General features: G+C 35.4%; 1 protein-coding gene across 10 annotated transcripts in view; it reads right to left on the reverse strand.

Moving 5' to 3' along the window:
- The window catches only part of LOC127848779 (outer dynein arm-docking complex subunit 4-like), a 59,790-nt gene that overhangs the window by 13,406 nt on the left and 20,381 nt on the right, over positions 1-26,003 (reverse strand). For 3 of the 10 annotated variants that reach the window (XR_008034761.1, XR_008034760.1, XM_052381390.1), the window contains 8 exons: positions 25,236-25,289; positions 19,383-19,590; positions 18,048-18,134; positions 15,664-15,860; positions 13,954-14,112; positions 13,022-13,048; positions 11,002-11,127; positions 3,893-3,925 (listed from right to left, as the gene is read on the reverse strand). Coding sequence is in view for 1 of the 10 variants with exons in the window: in XM_052381390.1 (XP_052237350.1) it covers positions 3,893-3,925; positions 11,002-11,127; positions 13,022-13,048; positions 13,954-14,112; positions 15,664-15,860; positions 18,048-18,134; positions 19,383-19,590; positions 25,236-25,289 (891 nt within the window). In the remaining 9 variants the exon portion in view is untranslated. The remainder of the gene's footprint in view (positions 1-3,892; positions 3,926-11,001; positions 11,128-13,021; positions 13,049-13,953; positions 14,113-15,663; positions 15,861-18,047; positions 18,135-19,382; positions 19,591-25,235; positions 25,290-26,003) is intronic. The other 7 variants (XR_008034763.1, XR_008034764.1, XR_008034762.1 and 4 more) reach the window with 6 other exon arrangements.

The following is a 26,003-nucleotide window of genomic DNA, read 5'->3' on the forward strand; positions in this document are numbered from 1 at the left end:
CCAGATTGATCTGGGACAAGACCTTACACCAATGTGTGGATGGCACAGATTGATCTGGGACAAGACCTTACACCCATGTGTGGACGGCACAGATTGATCTGGGACAAGACCTTACACCCATGTGTGGACGGCACAGATTGATCTTGGACAAGACCTTACACCCATGTGTGGATGGCACAGATTGATCTAAGACAAGACCTTACACCCATGTGTGGACGGCACAGATTGATCTGGGACAAGACCTTACACCCATGTGTGGACGGCACAGATTGATCTGGGACAAGACCTTACACCCATGTGTGGACGGCCCAGATTGATCTGGGACAAGACCTTACACCCATGTGTGGACGGCCCAGATTGATCTGGGACAAGACCTTACACCCATGTGTGGATGGCACAGATTGATCTGGGACAAGACCTTACACCCATGTGTGGACGGCACAGATTGATCTGGGACAAGACCTTACACCCATGTGTGGACGGCACAGATTGATCTGGGACAAGACCTTACACCCATGTGTGGATGGCACAGATTGATCTAAGACAAGACCTTACACCCATGTGTGGACGGCCCAGATTGATCTGGGACAAGACCTTACACCCATGTGTGGATGGCACAGATTGATCTGGGACAAGACCTTACACCAATGAGTGGACGGCACAGATTGATCTGGGACAAGACCTTACACCCATGTGTGGACGGCACAGATTGATCTGGGACAAGACCTTACACCCATGTGTGGACGGCACAGATTGATCTGGGACAAGACCTTACACCCATGTGTGGATGGCACAGATTGATCTGGGACAAGACCTTACACCCATGTGTGGATGGCACAGATTGATCTGGGACAAGACCTTACACCCATGTGTGGACGGCACAGATTGATCTGGGACAAGACCTTACACCCATGTGTGGACGGCACAGATTGATCTGGGACAAGACCTTACACCCATGTGTGGATGGCACAGATTGATCTGGGACAAGACCTTACACCCATGTGTGGACGGCACAGATTGATCTAGGACAAGACCTTACACCCATGCATTAAGCCCAGTGTGTGGACGGCACAGATTGATCTGGGACAAGACCTTACACCCAGGACAAGACCTTACACCCATGCATTAAGCCCTATTTTACCAGATCGACGCTCAAATGAGCCATAGGAGAACATAACTCAAGAACTATAAAAACAAGAACATGTGCTGTCACAGTGGTTACTGAATGCTTCCAAATCTCGTTTTTGATCAAAAAGTGTGTTTTTGACCTACAAAGAATGAAACAACAGACAAGTGTTATTCATTTTTAGCAAAACAGAAAATTAACAAAATCACAAAAGTCAAGTCAGTAATACTGGCAAGTTATGATATTTATGTTTTGCATTTAAGTGTGCCTTATCAGTATGAACTTTTGTAAGAATACTAATAGAGAAATGCTCCAAAATACAATGTTTTTGTTATCTCTTCAATACTTATCACTTTATGATCAACACTTGACCAATAAGCAAAGGGCCACCATACAAAGAAATGAGAACATGCAGGGACAAGAGTTTTTATCAGGCATGCAACAAAAGAAATAAGCAAACTCTGTTACATGTTTAATACATTGATTCGGCATGCATTATACAAAGAGTGGGGATGGGGTGGTGTTAAAAACAAGTGTATTTAACCCATTTAGTCTAGTGGACTCTCCCATCCTTCTAAATTTGATAAAATTATTTCCAAAATTAGGGAATTCTAGTATATTTATTTCTATACTTATAATATTTCTTACAGAAATTTCTTTACGCATACAGCGCAGACACTGATGAGACGCCGCATATTTCGGTTTCTCATCTGGGTCTACGCTGTTTGCCAAGGCATTTTTTCTAGATGCTAGGCATAAATGGGTTAAGATCACATGACAAGCAGTAGGGGAGTTCAAGTCAATACAGTTAATTTTAAAACAGAAATTATAAAATGTATTATTCAACTATTGTTTTTCTGGATCAAATACACACTGTTTTCAAGATTCAAATTCAAGAATCTGTATTCGCTACTCGTGTTTTCTGTTTTCACATCTTCTAGTAGCTTTACTACTTTCTTGTGTCAATACCAATGTAAGCTGTCCACTTTGGCAACTGTTGTTAGGCATACAAAAACAGTGTTTACTTAACACTGGAATTGATACCCATGTAATAAATTTTGTATTGTTGTTTCGCAGAAAAATTTACTTTACATAAAAAAGTGATTTATTTAGGTTTTTAATTCTTACTATGCTCAAAGGTATAAAATTAATATATTATTAAATTAGTATGGGAACCTGTATTCGTCTAGCTTGCTGTGACAATTAGCATTGTATCTGAGGCTGTTTCCTTGTGCAATACAATTTCACACACAAAACTGGTTCAAAACACCATGCTAGCATAATATTCTCTATATCTCAGTTCACTCTCATTTGACATGCATTATACAAGGAGGCAAAGTTAAAAGAATATTGGTGTTGGAGTATACAATGTCATAAAACAGAAGATATGAGCCAACTCTGTTTACAATAAGTTCACATGCATTATACAAGGAGGCAAGAATTAAAAAACAAGAATACTGGTGTTGGAGTATACAATGTCATATTACAGAAGATCTGGTGTTGGAGTATACAATGTCATATTACAGAAGATCTGGTGTTGGAGTATACAATGTCATATTACAGAAGATCTGGTGTTGGAGTATACAATGTCATATTACAGAAGATCTGGTGTTTGAGTATACAATGTCATATTACAGAAGATCTGGTGTTGAAGTATACAATGTCATATTACAGAAGATCTGGTGTTGGTGTATACAATGTCATATTACAGAAGATCTGGTGTTGGAGTATACAATGTCATATTACAGAAGATCTGGTGTTGGAGTATACAATGTCATATTACAGAAGATCTGGTGTTGGAGTATACAATGTCATATTACAGAAGATCTGGTGTTGGAGTATACAATATCATATTACAGAAGATCTGGTGTTGGAGTATACAATGTCATATTACAGAAGATCTGGTGTTGGAGTATACAATGTCATATTACAGAAGATCTGGTGTTGGAGTATACAATGTCATATTACAGAAGATCTGGTGTTGGAGTATACAATGTCATATTACAGAAGATCTGGTGTTGGAGTATACAATGTCATATTACAGAAGATCTGGTGTTGGAGTATACAATGTCATATTACAGAAGATCTGGTGTTGGAGTATACAATGTCATATTACAGAAGATCTGGTGTTGGAGTATACAGTGCCATATTACAGAAGATCTGGTGTTGGAGTATACAATGTCATATTACAGAAGATCTGGTGTTGGAGTATACAATATCATATTACAGAAGATCTGGTGTTGGAGTATACAATGTCATATCACAGAAGATCTGGTGTTGGAGTATACAATGTCATATTACAGAAGATCTGGTGTTGGAGTATACAGTTCCATATTACAGAAGATCTGGTGTTGGAGTATACAATGTCATATTACAGAAGATCTGGTGTTGGAGTATACAATGTCATATTACAGAAGATCTGGTGTTGGAGTATACAATGTCATATTACAGAAGATCTGGTGTTGGAGTATACAATGTCATATTACAGAAGATCTGGTGTTGGAGTATACAGTGCCATATTACAGAAGATCTGGTGTTGGAGTATACAATGTCATATTACAGAAGATCTGGTGTTGGAGTATACAATGTCATATTACAGAAGATCTGGTGTTGGAGTTTACTATGTCATATTACAGAAGATCTGGTGTTGGAGTATACAATGTCATATTACAGAAGATATGAGCACAAATCTGTTAACACAAATTTAACATGCATTATACAAGGGAGGTAACAACATTGATACTGATTACAACATGAGTTGTGTACCTTTGTTTGCTTCTTCAGCAGGAGGAGTTTCTTCTGAAATAGGTGTTGTTGATTGCAATGAAGTGTCAAAACAAATTGTAATTTTTCATTTGTTACGTTTAGTGAAATTGTTTAACTCAGATACTAATGAGGGTGCTATTTGTTGCTGTTCTATTTGACAACTTAAATAGAAAAAAGGGCCATATTCCAGAAGCTTCTTAAGTTGAAAAATAACTTCAGTTGAAATATTGCGCAATATTTTTTCTTATCTCCGCCATTTTTCTTTAAACATAAAATTTCACTTAAGTTAAATTCTGGAAGCTTCATAAACTTAATTAATTTCTTTACCCTGTGTATTTTTTCTCATATATTTAAAATTAAGTTAACTTCCTTTAACTCTTAAAGGAATTTATAAAAGAGAAATACTAAGCCTCTCATGATTTGTGTTTGACATTTCAAATTTAACTTAATAAATTTATTTAAAAAAATTCTTTAACTTAAGTGAAAACTTAAGAAGCTACTGGAATACGGCCCCAGGTAAAAGATGTCTTTACACAAATTACTGTTGCCTTTCATGTGTCAAAGATTGTGACGTCTATATTCTATAAAAGATGCTGAAAATCAACAATTATTTATCAATTACCATGGGTAACATACACAAATATGATGTTTAACATACCAGTACATATTTAATAAACTACATCTACTGATTACAATATTAAAAGATGCCATACTATCATGTAGTAAGACATGTAGCATAAATAGTTGATTATCTTTCATAGCATACACAAGAAATGAGATACACAAGGAGCATAATGTTTGCCAATTGGTTCTGAAATCTTCATTAAGATTTAACTTATTTATTTTTCATATTGATTGAAGCCTTTCATCTAAGATGACACTTTTGCACTTCTTTTCTGACTTGGACCATTAGTCATTAAAAACAAGAAACCGTTGGAGACGGGTGATGCTCCCCAAAGGTTTTATTGGTCACAATATTGCACTATATATTCAGATAAAAGGAAAAGTCTTGAGGGCATAGTAGTTGGGGGGACAATACTTTTTTTATAGAAAATTTCAAAGGGCCATAACTCTGTGAAAAATCAACTGACCAGAACCCGCTGATAATATGCACATCTCCTCTTGGTAGTGAAGCTTACCATAAAGTTTCATTGAATTCGGGTCATTAGTTGCTGAGAAATAGCCCAGACAAAAATTGTGCACGGACGGATAAATTTTGGGGGAGCATACAAAGAAAACAAGATCATTCAAACACTTTTGATCACAAAATCCTTTGATTGCAACATTGACACCATATCCATTATGGATATCCACTACGAAATGTAAATTAAAGAAAAATTCTGCTTTCTGTCAATAAGTTATAACTAGAAAACAGTTGGAAGTCTTACAAGATCCCCAAATGTAAACACAAACAAGTACAATCCGTTTGTAGCATGCTGAATTATTGAACTGATAAAAAGGATAAGTTTTTTTTATGATAACAATCAAGAAATCAATCTGGAATGTAAAAAAATTCAAGGACAGAATCAACTGACTGACAGTATATTCATTTTCATTGTAGGACCTACATCATGAACAAGAGACCGCTCATCTATTTTTCTTTTTAAAGGTGTAGGGACCTATCTCAATTTCAATCACAAAGGATGGAGGGGTGAAGTGGAGAAGGGTTTAAAGTGTGGGGGTGTGGTCATTTATTACATTATCTTCCAAAAATGCAAAAAAACAATTTTTTTTTTTTTTTGGAGGTGGGGGATTCTTGGGTGGGATGGTTGGACGGTATTTCAAAAATAAAATAATAAAAATACGTATTTATGTTTTTTAACCATGTTTGAAAAAAACAAGAGATGTGTTTGTCAGAAACACAATGCCCCCTATTGCCCTGCTTTGAAATTATAATTATTATTTATTTTTTTACCTTAAACCTTGAAGGATGACCTTGCCCGTGAACTTCCACCACTCAAAATGTGCAGCTTTATGAGAAGGCTGCTTTGAAATATTTTTTTATTGACCTTTGACCTTGAAGGATGACCTTGACCTTGAAGGATGACCTTGAACTTCCACCACACAAAATGTGCAGCTTCATGATAACGCTGCTTTGAAATTATTTATTCTTTTACCTTTGACCTTGAAGGATGACCTTGACCTTGAAGAATGAACTTGACCTTGAACTTCACCACTCAAAATGTGCAGCTTCATGAGAATGCCGCTTTGAATTTTTAAATTATTTTTTACCTTTGACCTTGAAGGATGACCTTGACCTTGAAGGATGACCTTGACCTTGAACTTCCACCACTAAAAATGTGCAGCTTCATGAGAACGCCGCTTTGAATTTTTTAAATTGTTTTTTTTTACCTCGAAGGATGACCTTGACCTTGAACTTCCACCACTCAAAATGTGCAGCTTCATGATAATGCCGCTTTGATTTTTTAAATATTTTGTTTGATCTTTGACCTTGAAGGATGACCTTTACCTTGAAGGATGACCTTGACCTTGAACCTACACCACTCAAAATGTGCAGCTTCATGATAACACCGCTTTGAATTATTTTTTTGACATTTGACCTTGAAGGATGACCTTGACCTTGAAGAATGACCTTGACCTTGAACTTCCACCACTCAAAATGTGCAGCTTTATGATAATGCCGCTTTGAATTGTTTATTTGTTTTTTTTACCTTTGACCTTGAAGGATGACCTTGACCTTGAAGGATGACAATGAACTTCCACCACTCAAAATGTGCAGCTTCATGAGAACGCCGCTTTGAATTATATATTTTTTTTGACTTTGAAGGATGACCTTGAAGGATGACCTTGACCTTGAACTTCCACCACTCAAAATGTGCAGCTTCATGAGATACACATGCATGCCAAATATCAAGTTGCTAACTTCAATATTAAAAAAGTTATGGCCACTGTTAAAGTTTTCGGACAGACAGACGCCATATATTTGACATTTGACCTTGAAGGATGACCTTCACCTTCACCTTTCACCACTCAAAATGTTCAGCTCCATGAGATTCACATGCATGCCAAATTTCAAGTTGCTATCTTCAATAATGCAAAAGTTATTGCAAAACTTAAACCAAGGTTAAAGTTTTGGGACACACACAATGAATGAATGAATGAATGAATGACAGACAGGCCAAAAACAATATGCCCCCAATCTTTCGATCTGGGGACATAAAAAACAACTAGAGCTTTGTCACAGACATGACGAATACCCCCACATGCCGCATTGACACATAATATTTTGCATGTCGTCTCCATGAAAAACAGTGGACACCATGCTCAATTTTTAAAACACACTAAGTGACCCCTTGACCTTATTTTAGACCCAGAAAGGCCCATGTTCTAACTTGGCCTTAAGATCATCTCCATAAAACTTCTGACCAAGTTTGGTGAAGATCGGATGTAAACTACTTGAATTAGAGAGAGGACACCATGCTGAATGTTAAAAAACGCACTAAGTAACCCCGTGACCTAGTTTTAGGCCCGGAATGGCATGTTCAAACTTGTCCTAGAAATCATTTAGATAAAACTTGTGACCAAGTTTGGTGAGGATTGGATGAAAACTACTTGAATTAGAGAGCGGACAACATGGTGAGGTTTAAAACACACTAAGATACCCCGTGACCTAGTTTTTGACCCGGCATGACCCATATTCAAACCTGACTTAGACATCATCTAGATACAACTTCTGACCAAGTTTGGTGAAGATTGGATGAAAACTACTTGAATTAGAGAGCGTACAACATTGTGATGTTTAAAACCCACTAAGTGACCCCGTGACCTTGTTTTTGACCCAGCATGACCCATATTCAAACTTGCCCTAGACATTATTAAGATACAACTTCTGACCAATTTTGGTAAAGATTGGATAAAAACTACTTGAATTAGAGAGCGGACAACATGGTGAGGTTAAAAACACACTTAGTGACCCCTTGACCTAGTTTTTGACCCGGCATGGCCCATGTTAGAACTTGACCTACACATCATCTAGTTACAACTTCTGACTAATGGAGGTGAAGATCGGATTTAAACTTCTTGAAATAGAGAGCGGACACCATGCTCAATGTGTAAAACGTACTTAGTGACCCTGTGACCTAGTTTTTGATCTGGCATTGCCCATGTTCGAACTTGGCCTTCAGATCATCTAGATAAAACTTCTGACCAAGTTTGGTGAAGATCGGAAGTTTGGTGAAGATCGGATGAAAACTACTTGAATAAGAGAGAGGACACCATGCTGAATGTTAAAAAACGCACTTAGTGACCCCGTGACCTAGTTTTTGACCCGGCAAGGCCCATGTTCGAATTTGGCCTTAAGATCATTTAGATACAACTTCTGACCAAGTTTGGTGAAGATCGGATGAAAACTACTTGAATTAGAGAGCTGACAACATGGTGAGGTTTAAAACACACTAAGTGACCCCGTGACCTAGTTTTTGATCCGACAAGGCCCATGTTCGAACTTGGCCTAGACATCATGAAGATACAACTTCTGACCAAGTTTAGTGACGATCGGATGAAAACTACTTGAATTAGAGAGCGGACACTTAATACGGACCGACAGACAGACCGACAGACAGACAAGTTCACTACTATATACCCCCCTAAACTCCGTTTGTGGGGGTATAATTATTCTTTATGTTTTTTATTGTTCTGCTCAAGTTCTAAAAAATAACTACTTAAATAATTAGGACATTCAGAATATTTTTATTTAACATTTTTATTTAACACACTTGTATTCTGGGTGATATTAATTCTTTTTCCTAATAACAATTCTGGTACAACTACAAATACATTCATCGTTACTTGAGGACATATTGACGTACAGATACTAATGGTATTATGTGGTTAATATTGTAAATAGTACCACACTGTATAATTTCATAGCATAATGATGGTTTACATTGTTAACACACGAATATCTGCAATTAAAACATTGCTGTTATGTCATACACTTGATCTTGCTATACCAAACTGTTATGTTCATCTGTTAGCAGTCGATTATTTTGCGTGTTTGTACAATATTGATGAGTAGTGTAAATAATGGGCAGCACTTGCCAAGAGGGCATTAAGAAATATGTAAGTTATATAGCTCAAACTGTCAATAATGTAAAATATTGAACAGGGGACCATTTCAATAAACATCATAGTACACATTTAAGATACGAAACATTTTTCGAAGATACATAATTGCCAAAGTCCATATCATTTGATTATAAATTTTCAGTACTTTATTAATTAAATTGGCAGCTAAAGCGCCGTATATAATTGCCGAGCATGGCTAGCTAGTTCCTCTACTTCTTAAGATTACAAAATTCTCTTGTAAGAAAGAATTGTCGTACGATCGTTTATGAAACGGCCCCCAGACTTTGACTCTTCAAACTCTCTGATATTTTACATAATGCACAGTTGTCAGCTTATATCTGTGACAAATCTGTACAGCTTTATTAATTATTTGTGTGAACACTCGATGTACATTTCATAATGTGACCTGCAATCTTATTTGTGTTATTGTTAAGCAACGCATACATAAATAGAAGTATTTAAAACACACTAAGTGACCCCGTGACCTAGTTTTTGATCCGGCAAGGCCCATGTTCGAACTTGGCCTAGACATCATGTAGATACAACTTCTGACCAAGTTTGGTGACGATCGGATGAAAACTACTTGAATTAGAGAGCGGACACTTAATACGGACCGACAGACAGACCGACAGACAGACAAGTTCACTACTATATACCCCCCTAAACTCCGTTTGTGGGGGTATAATTATTCTTTATGTTTTTTATTGTTCTGCTCAAGTTCTAAAAAATAACTACTTAAATAATTAGGACATTCAGAATATTTTTATTTAACATTTTTATTTAACACACTTGTATTCTGGGTGATATTAATTCTTTTTCCTAATAACAATTCTGGTACAACTACAAATACATTCATCGTTACTTGAGGACATATTGACGTACAGATACTAATGGTATTATGTGGTTAATATTGTAAATAGTACCACACTGTATAATTTCATAGCATAATGATGGTTTACATTGTTAACACACGAATATCTGCAATTAAAACATTGCTGTTATGTCATACACTTGATCTTGCTATACCAAACTGTTATGTTCATCTGTTAGCAGTCGATTATTTTGCGTGTTTGTACAATATTGATGAGTAGTGTAAATAATGGGCAGCACTTGCCAAGAGGGCATTAAGAAATATGTAAGTTATATAGCTCAAACTGTCAATAATGTAAAATATTGAACAGGGGACCATTTCAATAAACATCACAGTACACATTTAAGATACGAAACATTTTTCGAAGATACATAATTGCCAAAGTCCATATCATTTGATTATAAATTTTCAGTACTTTATTAATTAAATTGGCAGCTAAAGCGCCGTATATAATTGCCGAGCATGGCTAGCTAGTTCCTCTACTTCTTAAGATTACAAAATTCTCTTGTAAGAAAGAATTGTCGTACGATCGTTTATGAAACGGCCCCCAGACTTTGACTCTTCAAACTCTCTGATATTTTACATAATGCACAGTTGTCAGCTTATATCTGTGACAAATCTGTACAGCTTTATTAATTATTTGTGTGAACACTCGATGTACATTTCATAATGTGACCTGCAATCTTATTTGTGTTATTGTTAAGCAACGCATACATAAATAGAAGTACATGTTCTTCTGGAAAATAAAGGTGAGGAGATAAATGTGGGTTATCAAGAAAACAGACAATCAGAGACTAGATTAGAAATAGCCATTATGGAGTTTAACCAATCAAATTTAGTCACAAATGACATCATGAATAACATTGTTTCCACTAATGATCCAATTTAAGAGCAGGTTACACACACAACTTGAAACAGATTCAATCACATTAATGTTAACTTAAGTTTAAGCCAATCAGATTTAACCATTCATTATACATTATTATAAGTTAAAATAAGCCCAAATCGGCAACCACTCAGATTTAATAACACATGTCAGGTAAGCCAATCAAAGAGCATGTTAAATACACATTTTGCAATAGGTCCAATAAAGTTAAAGGTTTATTAGTATAAGCCAATCAGAATCAGCCATGCAAATTTGAATTCAAACCTTCTGGTTCTGCATAAGTCACAGACTTATGGCTTGGAGAGGGATGTTTGGGTGATGTAGTTTGCTTGGGTGAGGCCTGTTTTGGAGGGGTGGCCTGCTTTGGTTTGGGAGAGGGTGATCGTCTCTCTGTTTCACGAAAATGCTTACAAATTTTAGGTTATTGTTGTTTTCTTTAAAACTCCAGGTCATTATCATTCCTTCAAACATGTATCTTAAATCATGCAGTCATCTCTTTGTATTATTACCTTAAAAATGTTCATTCTCCTAAATGTATTCATAAAAAAATCATTGATTTTCCCATAAAATGTGGATAAAGGTTTGCGTCCCTCTGTACGCACTGTTACCATTAAAATAGTACAGATATATTAAACATACTGACTTTTAATTATATTTTAGCAATATAATGTTTGTAGTGGTAAGTCTATCACAACATCACACATTCTTATAATTATAATCCATAATATAAATCACTAAATATTTAAAAGTATATAATAATAACTGAAAATGAACACATTTGACAACAGTTTTTAAACTGTACAAATAGGTAAATGAAAGTCAACATAAAATACTGTTACATAACAACAACAGAACAATACAAGGTAAGCATTTTATATGATTTTATGTCATAAAATAAAAGGACCAAATAAAAGACTGGCAAAATGAAATTCTCTTTTTTTCAGCAGTTTCAACAAAGAAGGAAAATAACAGTATTGCATTTGTTTAACAATTATTGATTGAACAGCATTTTGCCAGTATTTCATATTTAGGTTTCTTTAATTTGGATCAAATATGAACTTCTTCACTTGGAAAATCTCCAATGAAAATACATTTTTGACCGCATTTCTATCCTTTATACTTATTTCAATTTCAAATATATATTTTTCAATAACAAATAAATATATAAAAGAATATATAAATAAAGATAATATAATTATATAATGTTATATAATTATTTATTTTACGCTTTCCTGTGGTCTATAGAAATATATCAGTGAAATAAAACTGATAGTTCACTGCTTTAAACAGTGAAAAATAACAGTGAAAAATATCGATATTTTTCACTCTTTTATTGTGAAATGAAGTCATTTTTTCGACTAAATGATGGCATTAATCCAGCGAAATTATCCAGTTAAACTCTTTTACAATGTAAATTAATGGTTAAAAAAAAGCATAAAATAAAAAGAAAATTTGTTGGATTCGATGGAATATCAATTTTATTTCACTAGTGATCATAAAAAATACATATTTTATATGATCACTCGTGAAATAAAATCGATATTTAATCGAATCCAACAAATATCCTCTCTCTCTATATATATATACAATAATAACCCAGTCATAAGTCTAGATTTTTTTCCTCCAAAATTGATAAAAAATACAGCCTCGACTTATGAGGTTGTTCATGAAAAAAGAAGGAAGATTGGTTTCACGTGCATGTTTACTGTTGTTGGTCTAGAGAAAATTTGTAATTACAGTGTTGCCCCCCCCCCCCCCTCCACCTGGATGTATGAGCAGGGTAATTATCGAATTTATTCACACTATGACACAAAATGGCAATTATAAAGGGTTTCTGATTGGTTGATCGCTTAGTTTGATTGACAACTGGGGAGAAGTTATTTGGTAAGACGATATATTCATTACAACAACCACATTGGGCTTCTTCTTTAAGTCTAATATAAGGAAAGTATTTCGACTTTGCGCATTGGGAGATTTCCCGAGAATGTAGCCTGTTCCATCTAAATGTCATTTGTTGTACAGGATCAATAAATGTCAAACATACATTTGAAAGAAAAGAACTGTAAAAAATTAAAGAGAACAATATTGAGTAAGTAAATAAAATTCTGATAAAAGAAACTGAATGTAGCAAGCATTTTGTTAGTAAAAGATTAATTTGAGACCATAAAAACCTTGAGTAAACTTGAAAATCATGTAAACAAGTGGTAGGGGTAAACAAGATTGTTAATGTATTAATTGTAACAATATCCATTATACACAGAAACATGCATGGTACTGTGACTACCTGTCTCAAAATCTTCATCATAAGTGCCTGAAAAGTTGGTATCACAGATTAATTGTTTGTATATTTTGTTCAACCATGACTATAAACTAACAATGGCATAATTTGTCCGCAAAAATGTAATATTTGCAAGTACAACCAATTAATTTTATTTCATAATTGATTATAATTGCTTATATATCTAAGAAAATTTGAGACATGTTTTGTCATGAGGCTTTGCCTCATGTCTACAACCATTTAAAGTCTAAAAATAGTATTTTAACCATTTTAACCCCTTGCATGCTGGGAAATTTGTCGTCTGCAAAAATGTCTTCTGCAGAATTTCTAAAATTAGCATTTTCTTCAATTTTTTTCTAAGAATACTATCAGAATAGCAAACAGTTTGGATCCTGATGAGACGCCACATTCTGTGGCGTCACATCTGGATCCAAACTGTTTGCAAAGGCCTTCAAAATTCGGTTCCAGCACTGAAAGAGTAAATCTGTTAAAACCTATTTATCTATGGTCGATTGCATGATAAGTCTATGGCTTATTGAAACATGATCAAGACATTTCATGAGTAGAACCAGTACTTGGTGTATTTTTGTGGAAATCTAAAGACCACTCCCAGATTGGGTATCAAATCTGTGACATCCCAGTCATGACTGGGCAGACACCATATCAAATCTGTGACCTCCCAGTCATGACTGGGCAGACACCATATACACTACATCACCGATATAGATTAACCATTCAAACAAAGTATGATTATAAGAACGTATTACAGTTATTCTTTCCTCATAAACACATTAATATAATACAGGTAAAAATAATTTATGGCAATGCAACTATATAAGTCAGTGTGAAAATAGGAACCAATGAAATACATTTTAGCTTAACATGCATCTAATCAAAGGTCATAAGGCCAGGTTTTGAACTTAATAGTGTTTCCTCACCTTCATCCCCATCTGCCTTGACTCCTTGGACTATTTTGTTGTTGATCTCTTCTAAGGCTTTAGATATGGCATCTTCTGCTGCCGAGTCATTTTGATGTCTTGCCAACTCGAGAGCTTTTTCGAACGAACTAGCTGCGTTTTCATTCTGACCAAGTTTAACTGCAATGTCAGACATATTATACAAACCACTTTGGTTCTGGCATTCTTACAATTAAAGGACATATACAAGTCATATAGTTAAAAGATGCCAAATGACATTGTCATTGATGACATTGTTTTACCAAACTAACAAAACATTTATAGAATGTGAAATATGAAATATTAAAAGAAAGAACAAATACCTACTGAAAAGAAATTACAAGCCCACTTATAACTAGAAAGTGTGTGCAACATGAAAGAGTTCCATGGCTTGCTGTTAGAGCACATTCTGAGTCCATTATTACATTAAGGAGATGTAGTGATACTGTTCACGGTTGCCCCTCACAATTTGTTTCCAAATTGTACCTTATCATGGTTATGGCTGAGGTCTTTTCACGTTTATGGCTGCAGTCTTTTAAGTATGTTTTCCTACATTACAACCTTTTATCTACTTTTAATCCTCTTAATTTTGACCCACTTCCATTCACTTCAACCCTTCTGTGTAACAAACTTTCCTACTGTTTGAACTCCTCATAACTGATCAACTTTTGTTTCACCAACTTTCCTACTGTTTGAACTCCTCATAACTGATCAACTACTGTTTCACCAACTCCTCATAACTGATCAACTTCTGTTTGAACTCATCATAACTGATCAACTTCTGTTTCACCAACTTTGCCTACTGCTTAACCTTGCTTCCTAATTTTTGCCCTACTGTCCCTAAAATTTGACCTTATTTTTATACTGTTTGTCCTACTGTCCCTAAGGTTTGACCTTATTTTTATACTGTTTGACCTACTGACCCTCCTGATAAACCTAATGACCATACAGTTTGACCTACTGACTTTACTGTTTGACTGTCTGACTTTACTGTTTGACCAAATGACTTAACTGTTTGACCTACGGTTTATACTGTTTGACCATCTGTCTCTTCTGCTTGACCTACTTTCCCCAATGTTTGAAGTATTTTCCCTCCTGTTTGACCCCTTTTCTTTATTGTTTGTTCCTCATTTCAAACTGCATGGGCTACTTTTCCCTTGTTGTTGACCTATTGTCTCTACTGTTTGACCGTCTGTCTCTACTATTTGACCTGCTGCCCTTACTGTTTGACCTTCTGTCCTTACTGTTTGACCTACTGTCTCTACTGTTTAATCTACTTCCCCTATTGTTTGATCTTATGTCCATGCTGTTTGACCTACTGTATCTACTGTTTGTATTATTTACCACTCTGTTTGACCTCTTTGGCTTGTTGTTTGGCCCTCTTTTCCAACTTATTTACCTACTTACCCTACTGTTTGACCTACATTCCCTTCAGTTTAACCTTGTTTACATACTGTTTGAACTACTTTTCCTACTGTTTGACTTGTTTTCCATGTGTTTGATCCTCTTTTTCAACTACTTGACATACCGTCCCTACTACTTGACCTTCTTTCTCTACTGTTGACCTACTGGTTGACAATCGTTTTTATCGTTTGAACGTCTTTCCCATCTATTCCCCCTAATTTACTCAAGTACTGTTTACCAACTTTCCCTATTATTTCCCCTACTTTCCATTTTGATTCATGTACGCACCTTCAGACTGTGCTACCAGGACGCTGGCGTGAAGCTGCCAGCCTTCGTCCTCTGCTTCCTGTGCAGCAGCTAAAGACTTCTCACCATAATCTTTAGCATCGCGGTATTTTTCGAGTTCTAAATAGCACCGGCCTATCTCGTGGTATAACCATGTGCTTTCCAGGGCGGATTTACTGGTAGGTATCTTCTCTTGCCACCTGAGGAATTGAAACAGGTCAAGTGCATTTGTATGGGTAAGTCAAAGTTTATTTATCTTATTTATTATTTATTTATCTTATTTATTATTTATTTATCAAAGTCTTAGCGACTGCCTTATGTGCTGACCGGGTAAAAGTGCATGATAATTGCATTTCTTGTGTGTTTTTGAGAAAAGAAGGCAGAAAAGTATTTTCTCTTGAAATATGATTAATGAAATAAAAATAGCATTTATTTTACTAGTTTTTACTGGGTAGTAAAACTAGATCTTTAAACTACAAGTAACAATAAATTACATGTTAATCAAGGAAAAATGACCAAACATAAGTTTATATCTCAGTGGTATATGCTAACACATGATTAAATATTCCTATTAATTTTTCTTCAAATCTTTAGACAACAATATTAGACAAGAAACAGACAACTTTGGACAAACATCCTTATATGAACATCCTTGAACAGACAACTTTGGACAAACATCCTTATATGAACATCCTTGAACAGACAACTTTGGACAAACATCCTTATATGAACATCCTTGAACAGACAACTTTGGACAAACATCCTTATATGAACATCCTTGAACAGACAACTTTGGACAAACATCCTTATATGAACATCCTTGAACAGACAACTTTGGACAAACATCCTTATATGAACATCCTTGAACAGACAACTTTGGACAAACATCCTTATATGAACATCCTTGAACAGACAACTTTGGACAAACATCCTTATATGAACATCCTTGAACAGACAACTTTGGACAAACATCCTTATATGAACATCCTTGAACAGACAACTTTGGACAAACATCCTTATATGAACATCCTTGAACAGACAACTTTGGACAAACATCCTTATATGAACATCCTTGAACAGACAACTTTGGACAAACATCCTTATATGAACATCCTTGAACAGACAACTTTGGACAAACATCCTTATATGAACATCCTTGAACAAACAGCCTTGAACAAATATATAGATATATAGAATATTATGTGAGTTTTGGATAAAGATCAAGTTTATCATGCAAGGCTTAGAACCGAGGTAGCATGAGGCTTGCTGAGCGCTTACAAGGTTCGTGCCGAGCATGAAAAACTTGATCTTTATCCAAAACTCACATAATATTCTATTTATCCTCTTATTTCCTCCATATTTTATATTAATAATTATCAACTATCGCATTTTTTTGACGATTTTGTTTTTCTGTAGTTGACAAAAACAGATTCTCAAAATTTTGGAAAAAATCCAAATCTGATCTAAAAATAGTGATAGTATAAAGCTCAAGTTTATACGATCATTGTTATACTATCGATTTTCATCTGGTAATGGGATAAAAATAGATCTACTTGTTATGTTCCTATACAATCACTGCTCCATATGATACAGAGCGATAACTGCAATGTCAACTTTCATCTCTGAAGGTGACTGATGGCTGACCTTGGGCAATCAACCAATGTTCTGAATTCTATCTGATAACAGGGCTTTTAAGATAAAGGTTTGAGAAGTTTGCAACGCATTTTTTCAAAATTTTAAAAAGTGTGTGACTCAAAATATCACATTTACGAGCTTGCGACTATTTTTTTTTATTTGTCAAGTTTGTGACTCATTTTTCCTAAATTGAGGGTCAAAGTCCACTTCAAAAAGATGACAAACAAGAGATGTGTTCGTCAGAAACACAATGCCCATTATTGTGCTGCTTTTTTTTACCTTTGACCTTAAAGGCTGACCTTGACCCTGAACTTCCACCACTCAAAATGTGCAGCTTCATGAGATTGCCGCTTTGATTTTTTTTGGTGATTTTTTTACCTTTGATCTTGAAGGATGACCTTGACCTTTCACCACTCAAAATGTGCAGCTTCATGAGATGCACATGCATGCCAAATATCAAGTTGCTATCTTGAATATTGAAAAAGTTATGGTCAATGTTAAAGTTTTTCTGACGGACATATGCCATATTTGACCTTTGACCTTGAAGGATGACCTTGATCTTTCACCACTCAAAATGTGCAGCTCCACGAGATACACATGCATGCAAAATATCAAGTTGCTATCTTCAATATTGCAAAAGTTATGGGCAATGTTAAAGTTTTCGGACGGACGGACAGACTGACTGCCGGACAGTTCAAAAACAATATGCCAACCTACTGGGGGCATAAAAATGCCTGGATAAGAAAACGTACACTTCAATAGCCTGTTCATAGTCACCCTTCCTTGCGTAAACACGACCGAGGTTATCCAACGCTCGAGACTTGGCGTCTTCCAAATTGCTGAAAATAAATAAACATGAAGTTAATTTCCAACTGATTCTTAGACTAAAACTTACTCATTATAATTATTGAGATGATTTAAATTAATTTATCAATTGAAACAATGATATTATTTTTAGCTTTTAGGAATGCATTTTAATAGCCTGATAGGTCCTTAAAAAATTCTAGGTCAAACTTAAACCCTTCAATTACATACATACTTATAAATGTGTTGTGTTCTGAGAAAACTGGGCATAATGCATCTGCGTAAAGTGTTGCCCTAGATTAGCCTGTGCAGTCCACACAGGCTAATCAGGGATGACACTTTCTACTTTTAGGTAATTTTTCGTTTAAATAAAGTCACTTCTTAGCAAAAAATCCAATTAAGGCGGAAAATGTCGTGTCTGATTAGCCTGTGCGGACTGCACAGGCTTTATGGGATAACACTTTATGCACATGCATTAAGCCCAGTTTTCTCAGAACGCGACTCAAATGGTCTCAGATTGTTCTGATCATTCATCAGTAAATTAATCTAAACCTTTAGACACTAATTTTGCATTTATATCTTACAAGTAATGTGCACAAAATATGAGAAAACTCTTACATTCCCTCTACCCTGCACTTTTGATTGGTATCGTTTTCGAGGCACAATGATTTGTGAATAATTCTAGTCCAAGTGTGAGGTTTTGCTAGCCTTCAAACTATTTTAAACCCCAAATGCTTTATATTAACCCTTCCAAAGCTGTGATCCCAGTTTAAATCATGGTATGTAAATAGTTGGTCATCTGTTTTCAGGAGTTTCATTCTTTACTAAATAACATATGTGAGTGAAATAGAGTAAAAATGCCAGATTCAAATAATACACCACTCATGAAAACAGTAGACAATAACTCATACCATCAAAATACCCCATTTATACTATCTACTAATAAAAAAAACATTAATACTCAAAACTGATCACAAAAACATTAATACTCAATTCTAATCACAAAAACATTAATACTATATACAAATCATGAAAACATTAATATTCTATACAAATCATGAAAACATTAATACTCTATACAAATCATGAAAACATTAATATTTTATACAAATCATGAAAACATTAATACTCTATACAAATCACAAAAACATTAAAACTCTATACTAATCATGAAAACATAAATTTATACTAAATTCTAATCACAAAAACATAACTACTCTATACTATTCACGAAAACATTAATACTCAATACTTATCATGAAAAAAACAAGAAAAAAACGCACTGTTCGCGAGCAATGTCCAGGTCCCTATGGTGGAACTCCATAGCCTGGTTGAGTTTGTTCATCTCCAGGTAGGCATTGCCGATGCTGCTGTTGAGACTGGCAATCAACTCCGGTTTATTCTGGACTTCCTCATCAGAAGCATTCTCTACCAGCTTCAGAGTCTTCTTGGCGAGGTCCAGGCTCTCCTGGTACTTGCCCTCATTCTGAGCTGGAACCAAATTTTGACGGCCTTTGCAAACAGTTTGGATCCAGATGAGACGCCACAAAACGTGGCGTCTCATCAGGATCCAAACTGTTTGCTATTCTGATAGTATTCTTAGAAAAAAAATTGAAAAAAATGCTAATTTTAAGAAATTCAGCAGACGACATTTTAGCAGACGACAAATTTCCCAGCATTTACCTGCCCTCATTCTGAGCTGTTAAGTAGAGTCGCGTTCTGAGAAAACTGGGCTTAATGCATGTGCGTAAAGTGTCATCCCAGATTAGCCTGTGCAGTCCACACAAGCTAATCAGGGACGACACTTGCCGTTTTATGGTATTTTTCGTTTACAGGAAGTCCCTTCTACACAAAAATCCAGTTAAGGCGGAAAGTGTTGTCCCTGATTAGCCTGTGCGCACTGGGATGACACTTTACGCACATGTACTAAGCCCAATTTTCTCAGAACGTGACTCAGAAGAGTGGTGAATCATAGAATTTGGGCCCTTTAAAGGCAAAATACTTTAACAGCGTATGTGTGAAGAAAGCTGATAAGCCCTTCTGGCTCTTACCAGATTATTGTCCTATAAATGCCAAAAAGGCCCTATCAGAATATGTGTAAATTAGGCCTATAAGTCTGTCTGGATTTAACCAGATTATTGTTCAATTAAAGCTAAAATGCCCTATCAGAGTATGAAGATAGCTGAGTCATTCTGGCTCTCACCAGATAACTGTCCCATCAATGCCAAAATGCCTTATCAGGGTATGCGCAAAGATGGCTGATAAGTATTTATGGCTCTCACCAGATTATTGTCCAAAATGAATGCCAATATGTCCTATCAGCGTATATGGGAAGCAGGCTGATAAGCCCCTTTGGCTCTTAAATGATGATTTTCCCATCAAAGCCCAAAAGGCTCTATCAGCATACTTGGTAAGGTGTCTGTTAAGCCTGTCTCGCTCAGTAATGACTCAATATTCTGATTTAAATGTGAAATAGATTGTATAGTTGCCTTTTGGAGCACAAATGTATCTTAATGTCACTGCAAAGAAAGACAATAAATATTTTCATGGGCACTCGGAATACAAACATAGAAACGATTATCCTTGCCAATGAGGATATAGACATGATAACACTATTTTTTCTTTAATTTATGCTATTGATTTTTCTTTATGATATTTTTTGTTTAATTATAGAAAGTCTCTTATGGAAAAAAATCCAGTTTAGGCAGAAAGTGTCGTCTCTGATTGGCCTATGCAGACTGCACAGGCTAACCTGGAACAAAACTTTATGCACATGCATGAAACCCCCTTTTCACAGTCTGCGCGGCTTATTTATAATGTATTACGCAAAATAAAAGAAATAAGGTTTTACATACATCACCCCTTGTTTCCTCACTTAGCATGGAAAACATTAACAATTAACTGGAGTATCTTACACTTCTATTTCAGGTGAAATGAGCCAATATTCAATTCCATATTTATAGCTTACTGAGCTAAGGAGAGTCATGGTTTTCAAATTAAACCCATTCTCAATAAATTTATTGATAATATGAGTCGTGTTCTGAGAAAACTGGCCATAATGCATGTGCGTAAAGCGTCGTCCCAGATAAGCCTGTGCAGTCCGCACAGGCTAATCAGGGACGACAATTTCCCCTTTTATGACATTTTTTGCTTAAATGAAGTCTCTTCTTAGCAAAAATCCAATTTAGGCGAAAAGTGTCGTGCCTGATTAGCCTGTGCGGACTGCACAGGCTAATCTGGGACGACACTTTACGCACATGCATTAAGCCCAGTTTTCACAGAACGCGACTCATATATGTAATGAAATCCATTGTCACACAAATATAACCGAAACTTTGCCGAAAGTCTGCAATATTTTCAAAGGGCACTCAGTCCTTGACAATATTGTAACATATTGTTCATTAACAAAATTAACATTTTCATGAAAATTAAGCAACTACTTTAATGTAAGCAATAATACAAAATATGCTTTGATTTTCTATTGATTTATAATTACAGTGTTGTAACATTATAGCATTTTGTACATTAAAATGTCACAAAGCAAGTGTAAAATACACTGTTCAGTCATTCCTAAATAGTATTGATATAGCATGTGAGAAATTTTTCTGTTGCATGCAGTCGTTGTTACAAAAAAGTTAAATTAATAACTTAATTTCATGATTTTACTTCACATAAAATTGCATGCATCCAAAATTACATGCATCCAAAATAACATGCATCCTAAATGACAGAAGAATGCTTTAAAAGAACTTTTCACGTTTTCGTAAATTGAAAAAAATGAAGAAAAAAAACAAGTTCGCAAATGTTTGTTGTAGTTATGATACTTGCAAGGAAATGATATTAACCCTTTGCATGCTGGGAAATTTGTAGTCTGATAAAATGTCTTCTGCTGAATTTCTAAAATTAGCATTTTCTTCGAATTTTTTTCAAAGAATACTATCAGAATAGCAAACAGTTTGGATCCTGATGAGATGCCACGTTCTGTGGCGTCTCATCTGGATCCAAACTGTTTGCAGAGGCCTTTAAAATTCTGTTCCAGCACTGAAAGGGATAATAAATATTTACCTTGCTCTAAAATGTCCCTTATATGCATCTTTTGAGGATTTAAAAACATGAAATTATAAAGCTTTACAAATGCAAAACAATTGAATAATTTGGAGAGTTCTGTTGTTATCATTACATTTCGTGACTACTGGGAATTGTTTATATAAGGGTCAGTGGTTCGAGCCCAGGTCATGATTACTTTTTTCCTGTCTTTAATTTAATTCTTTTTTTACTGGAGCTATTTAGTTTCAGTTTTTACATGACAAACTTCAATACATGCCAAAATCTGTGAAAAGCTCCCTTAAAAGCTAACGGTGTACGTCATTTAAAATCAATAACTGCATATTAAGCTTATGCAAAAAGATTGAAATTAGGTACATGTCTATTAACCCTTAAAGCGCTGGAGCCGAATTTTAAAGGCCTTTGCAAACAGTTTGGATCCAGATGAGACGCCACAAAACGTGGCGTCTCATCTGGATCCAAAATGTTTGCTATTCTGATAGTATTCTTTGAAAAAAAATGACGAAAATGCTTATTTTAGAAATTCAGCAGACGACATTTTAGCAGAAGACAAATTACCCAGCATGCAAAGAGTTAATTGTCATGCTATGCTTATTACACATGTTGAATATTGATGTCAACTTTACCCATTTATGCCTTGAGTCTAGAAAAAAGGCCTTGGCAAAGAGCGTAGACCAAGATTAGACGCCGCATGATGCGGCGTCTCATCAGGGTCTGCGCTGTTTGCTTAAAGGAATTTCTGTAAGAAATATTCTAAATAAAGAAATAAATATACTAGATATCCCTAATTTTGGAAATAAATTGATCCAATTTAGAGGGATGGGAGAGCCCACTTGGCATAAATGGGTTAAATACACAACTTCCACAATATCCATGAGCATGGAAACTGATTCAATCAAAGATCACAATGATTGGCATTCAGAGCGCAGGCGTTACCATGCAAGGCTGACGCACTGGGATATGTAAAGGATTACATGTAAACAGAACATTTATGTTGTTATAGTACCGTAATAACTCTATGTTTACATGTTAATCTGGTTGTAAAACCCCATGATCGAAGTGTTATTAGATATAGAAAACAGAAATTTGGTAAAATAGATCTGTAAAATATACTGTCCCAAAACTTAGAGACATTACTTATGGACGAAAACTCGTGTGTTCAAAATTAAGAGTCACGAAAAATAATTATTTTTGCTAAAAATGGGGTGTCCAAAAACTTAAAGTGTCCGAAAACATAGAGTAATTATGGTATATAAAACATCCATATACATGTATACGTTTGCATATGTACAACACCAATATGGGCACTTATTTATTCGCTCAAATAGGATTTTTTTCAAGAATCAGCCCTAAAAAAGGGTTCAGTGTTTAGCCTGAAACTGTTGTATCTCCCTTACATTTCTACATAAAATAACATAGTTTTGCGCTCAACCCTTGAATTCTGATTTATATCCTTATTTTTTTCAGAAACATAAATTAACAAGATCACTGCTTAGCCGGTGCAGACTGCTCATCTATTTGTCTTTTTTAAGGTTAAGGGACCAATCTCAATACTTCAATCAAAAAGGGGGGAGGGGTGGGGGTGGAGAGGAGTGTATAGTGTGGGAGTGTGGTCATATATAACATTATTTTTCAAAAATGAAACTGCGCCACTCGTGAAAATATATTTTCTATGATCACTCGTGAAATAACCAACGATCTTACACTGACATAAACAAATATCCTCTATTTTATGTAGGCAAATTAAAAAAAAATGATGATTTTCCCACTCAGGGGGCATCAGGGTTCAGTGAATGTTTATGCTGTGGTTGCCTGCTAGATATAGACATTCTTTATGGTGGGTGCGTGGGTGTAAGTGGACTGTCCTTCACATCATTTTGGGGCGTATACAAACACTGGACTGGTTGGTGTAATTGAACTGTCCTTCACATCATTTTGGGGCGTATTCAAACACTGGCCTGGTTGGTTGTAAGTAGATTGTCCTTCACATTGTTATGGGGCATAAACAAACACTGGACCACCAGACAAATACAATACATCAACTTAGCGCAATAACTCAGAGAGGTAAGAACCAAAACTATATGAGCCTCTTTCTGGGAAAGTGGGGCCTAATTAACCCTTTCAGTGCGGGAACCGAATTTTAAAGGCCTTTGCAAACAGTTTGGATCCAGATGAGACACCACAGAACGTGGCGTCTCATCAGGATCCAAACTGTTTGCTATTCTGATAATATTCTTAGAAAAAAAACGAAGAAAATGCTAATTTTAGAAATTCAGCAGACGACATTTTAGCAGACGACAAATTTCCCAGCATGCAAAGGGTTAATGTGCATAAAAAGTCGTCCTGTATTAGCCTGTGCCTGCACAAGCATATAAGACTACATTTCGTGCTTTTATGGTATTTTTATTAAAAGGATGTCTCTTCCAGCGAAAAACCAGTTTAGGCGGAAAAAGTCAACCCTGATTAGCCTGTGCAGACTGCACAGGCTTATTTAGGATGACGCTTTACACATGAACATGCATTTAGCCTCATTTTAATGGAGAACAGCTCATATTTTGCACTGTATATGTAGATGATACTTTGTTTATTTTGTCAGTAACTGAGTTATTGCTGTAAGGGAATGAAATGGGTTGTGCTTTGAGAAAACTGGGTTTAATGCGTGTGCGTAAAGTGTTGTACCAGTGTAAACCACACAGGCCTATCAGGGACATAACATTTAGCTTTTATGGAATCTTGCCTCAAAAGGAAGTTTCTTCTAATTAAAAATCCAGACTGCACAGGCTACAATGGGACAACCCTTTATTCACACGCATTAAGCCCAGTTATTCCAGAGCCCAGTTTTATCTGATTATTTTGAGAGGATGACAGAATTGTTCAATAGAGCGTAGATGAGTATTATGAAGCGTTACACATTCCTGATGGGGAATGTAAAATAGATTTGTTTATTTAGAGGCTAAAGTGTAAAACTGTTGTATCTTATTAACATTTTTTTTTTGATAAAATACTTTTGCATTCATTCCATTTCTATTTTGGTTACAATAGTTTTACATTCATTCCTCCATTGTCCATACCTTGATCAATATTTTCCAATTTTGGAATTATTTGTTCCATAAACTGTACATGCGCTAATGAAATAGGAATGTATAATACACAATTTACAGTATAATGTTGTAATTATCTACATAAACATTATACTATATGCATATACAGTTAGTAAAATAATTAAGTTTTATATAATATTATAAACTTGTTACTATTGAATACTTTCTGATGTAAATTATATTATAAAATTTCATCAAATGAGACAAAATGTGCATTGGATATAAAACAATATAGCATCTTAAGCAAAACAAAGACAATTTATGTCACTTGTGCAATAAAGGTAACAATAATTATACACAAAAGTTATATATACAGGATATGTTATACCATTTTGTATAACTGAATGTGTCTTGTTCTGATAAAACTGGGTATAATACATGTGCGTAAAGTGTAGTCCCAGATTAGCCTGTGCAGTCTGCACAGGCTAATCAGGGACGACACTTTCCGCCTAAACTTGATTTTCGGTAAGGAGGGACTTCCTTGAAACTAAAAATACCATTAAAGCGGAAAGTGTCGTCCCTGATAAGCCTGTGCAGACTGCACAGGCTAATCTGGGACGACACTTTACGCACACGAATTAAGCCCAGTTTTCTCAGAACAAGACACTAATTACCAATGCATTTTACCAATGAGCCTTGCCCTGGGAAAATGGGGTTTAATGCATGTGTCTTCCTAGATTAGCTTGTTTACAAGACTCTCCACCTAAACTGGACTTCTTACAAGAAAAAATGTCGTCT

This window comes from Dreissena polymorpha, chromosome 10, assembly GCF_020536995.1.
Source record: "Dreissena polymorpha isolate Duluth1 chromosome 10, UMN_Dpol_1.0, whole genome shotgun sequence".
Classification (NCBI taxonomy): domain Eukaryota; kingdom Metazoa; phylum Mollusca; class Bivalvia; order Myida; family Dreissenidae; genus Dreissena; species Dreissena polymorpha.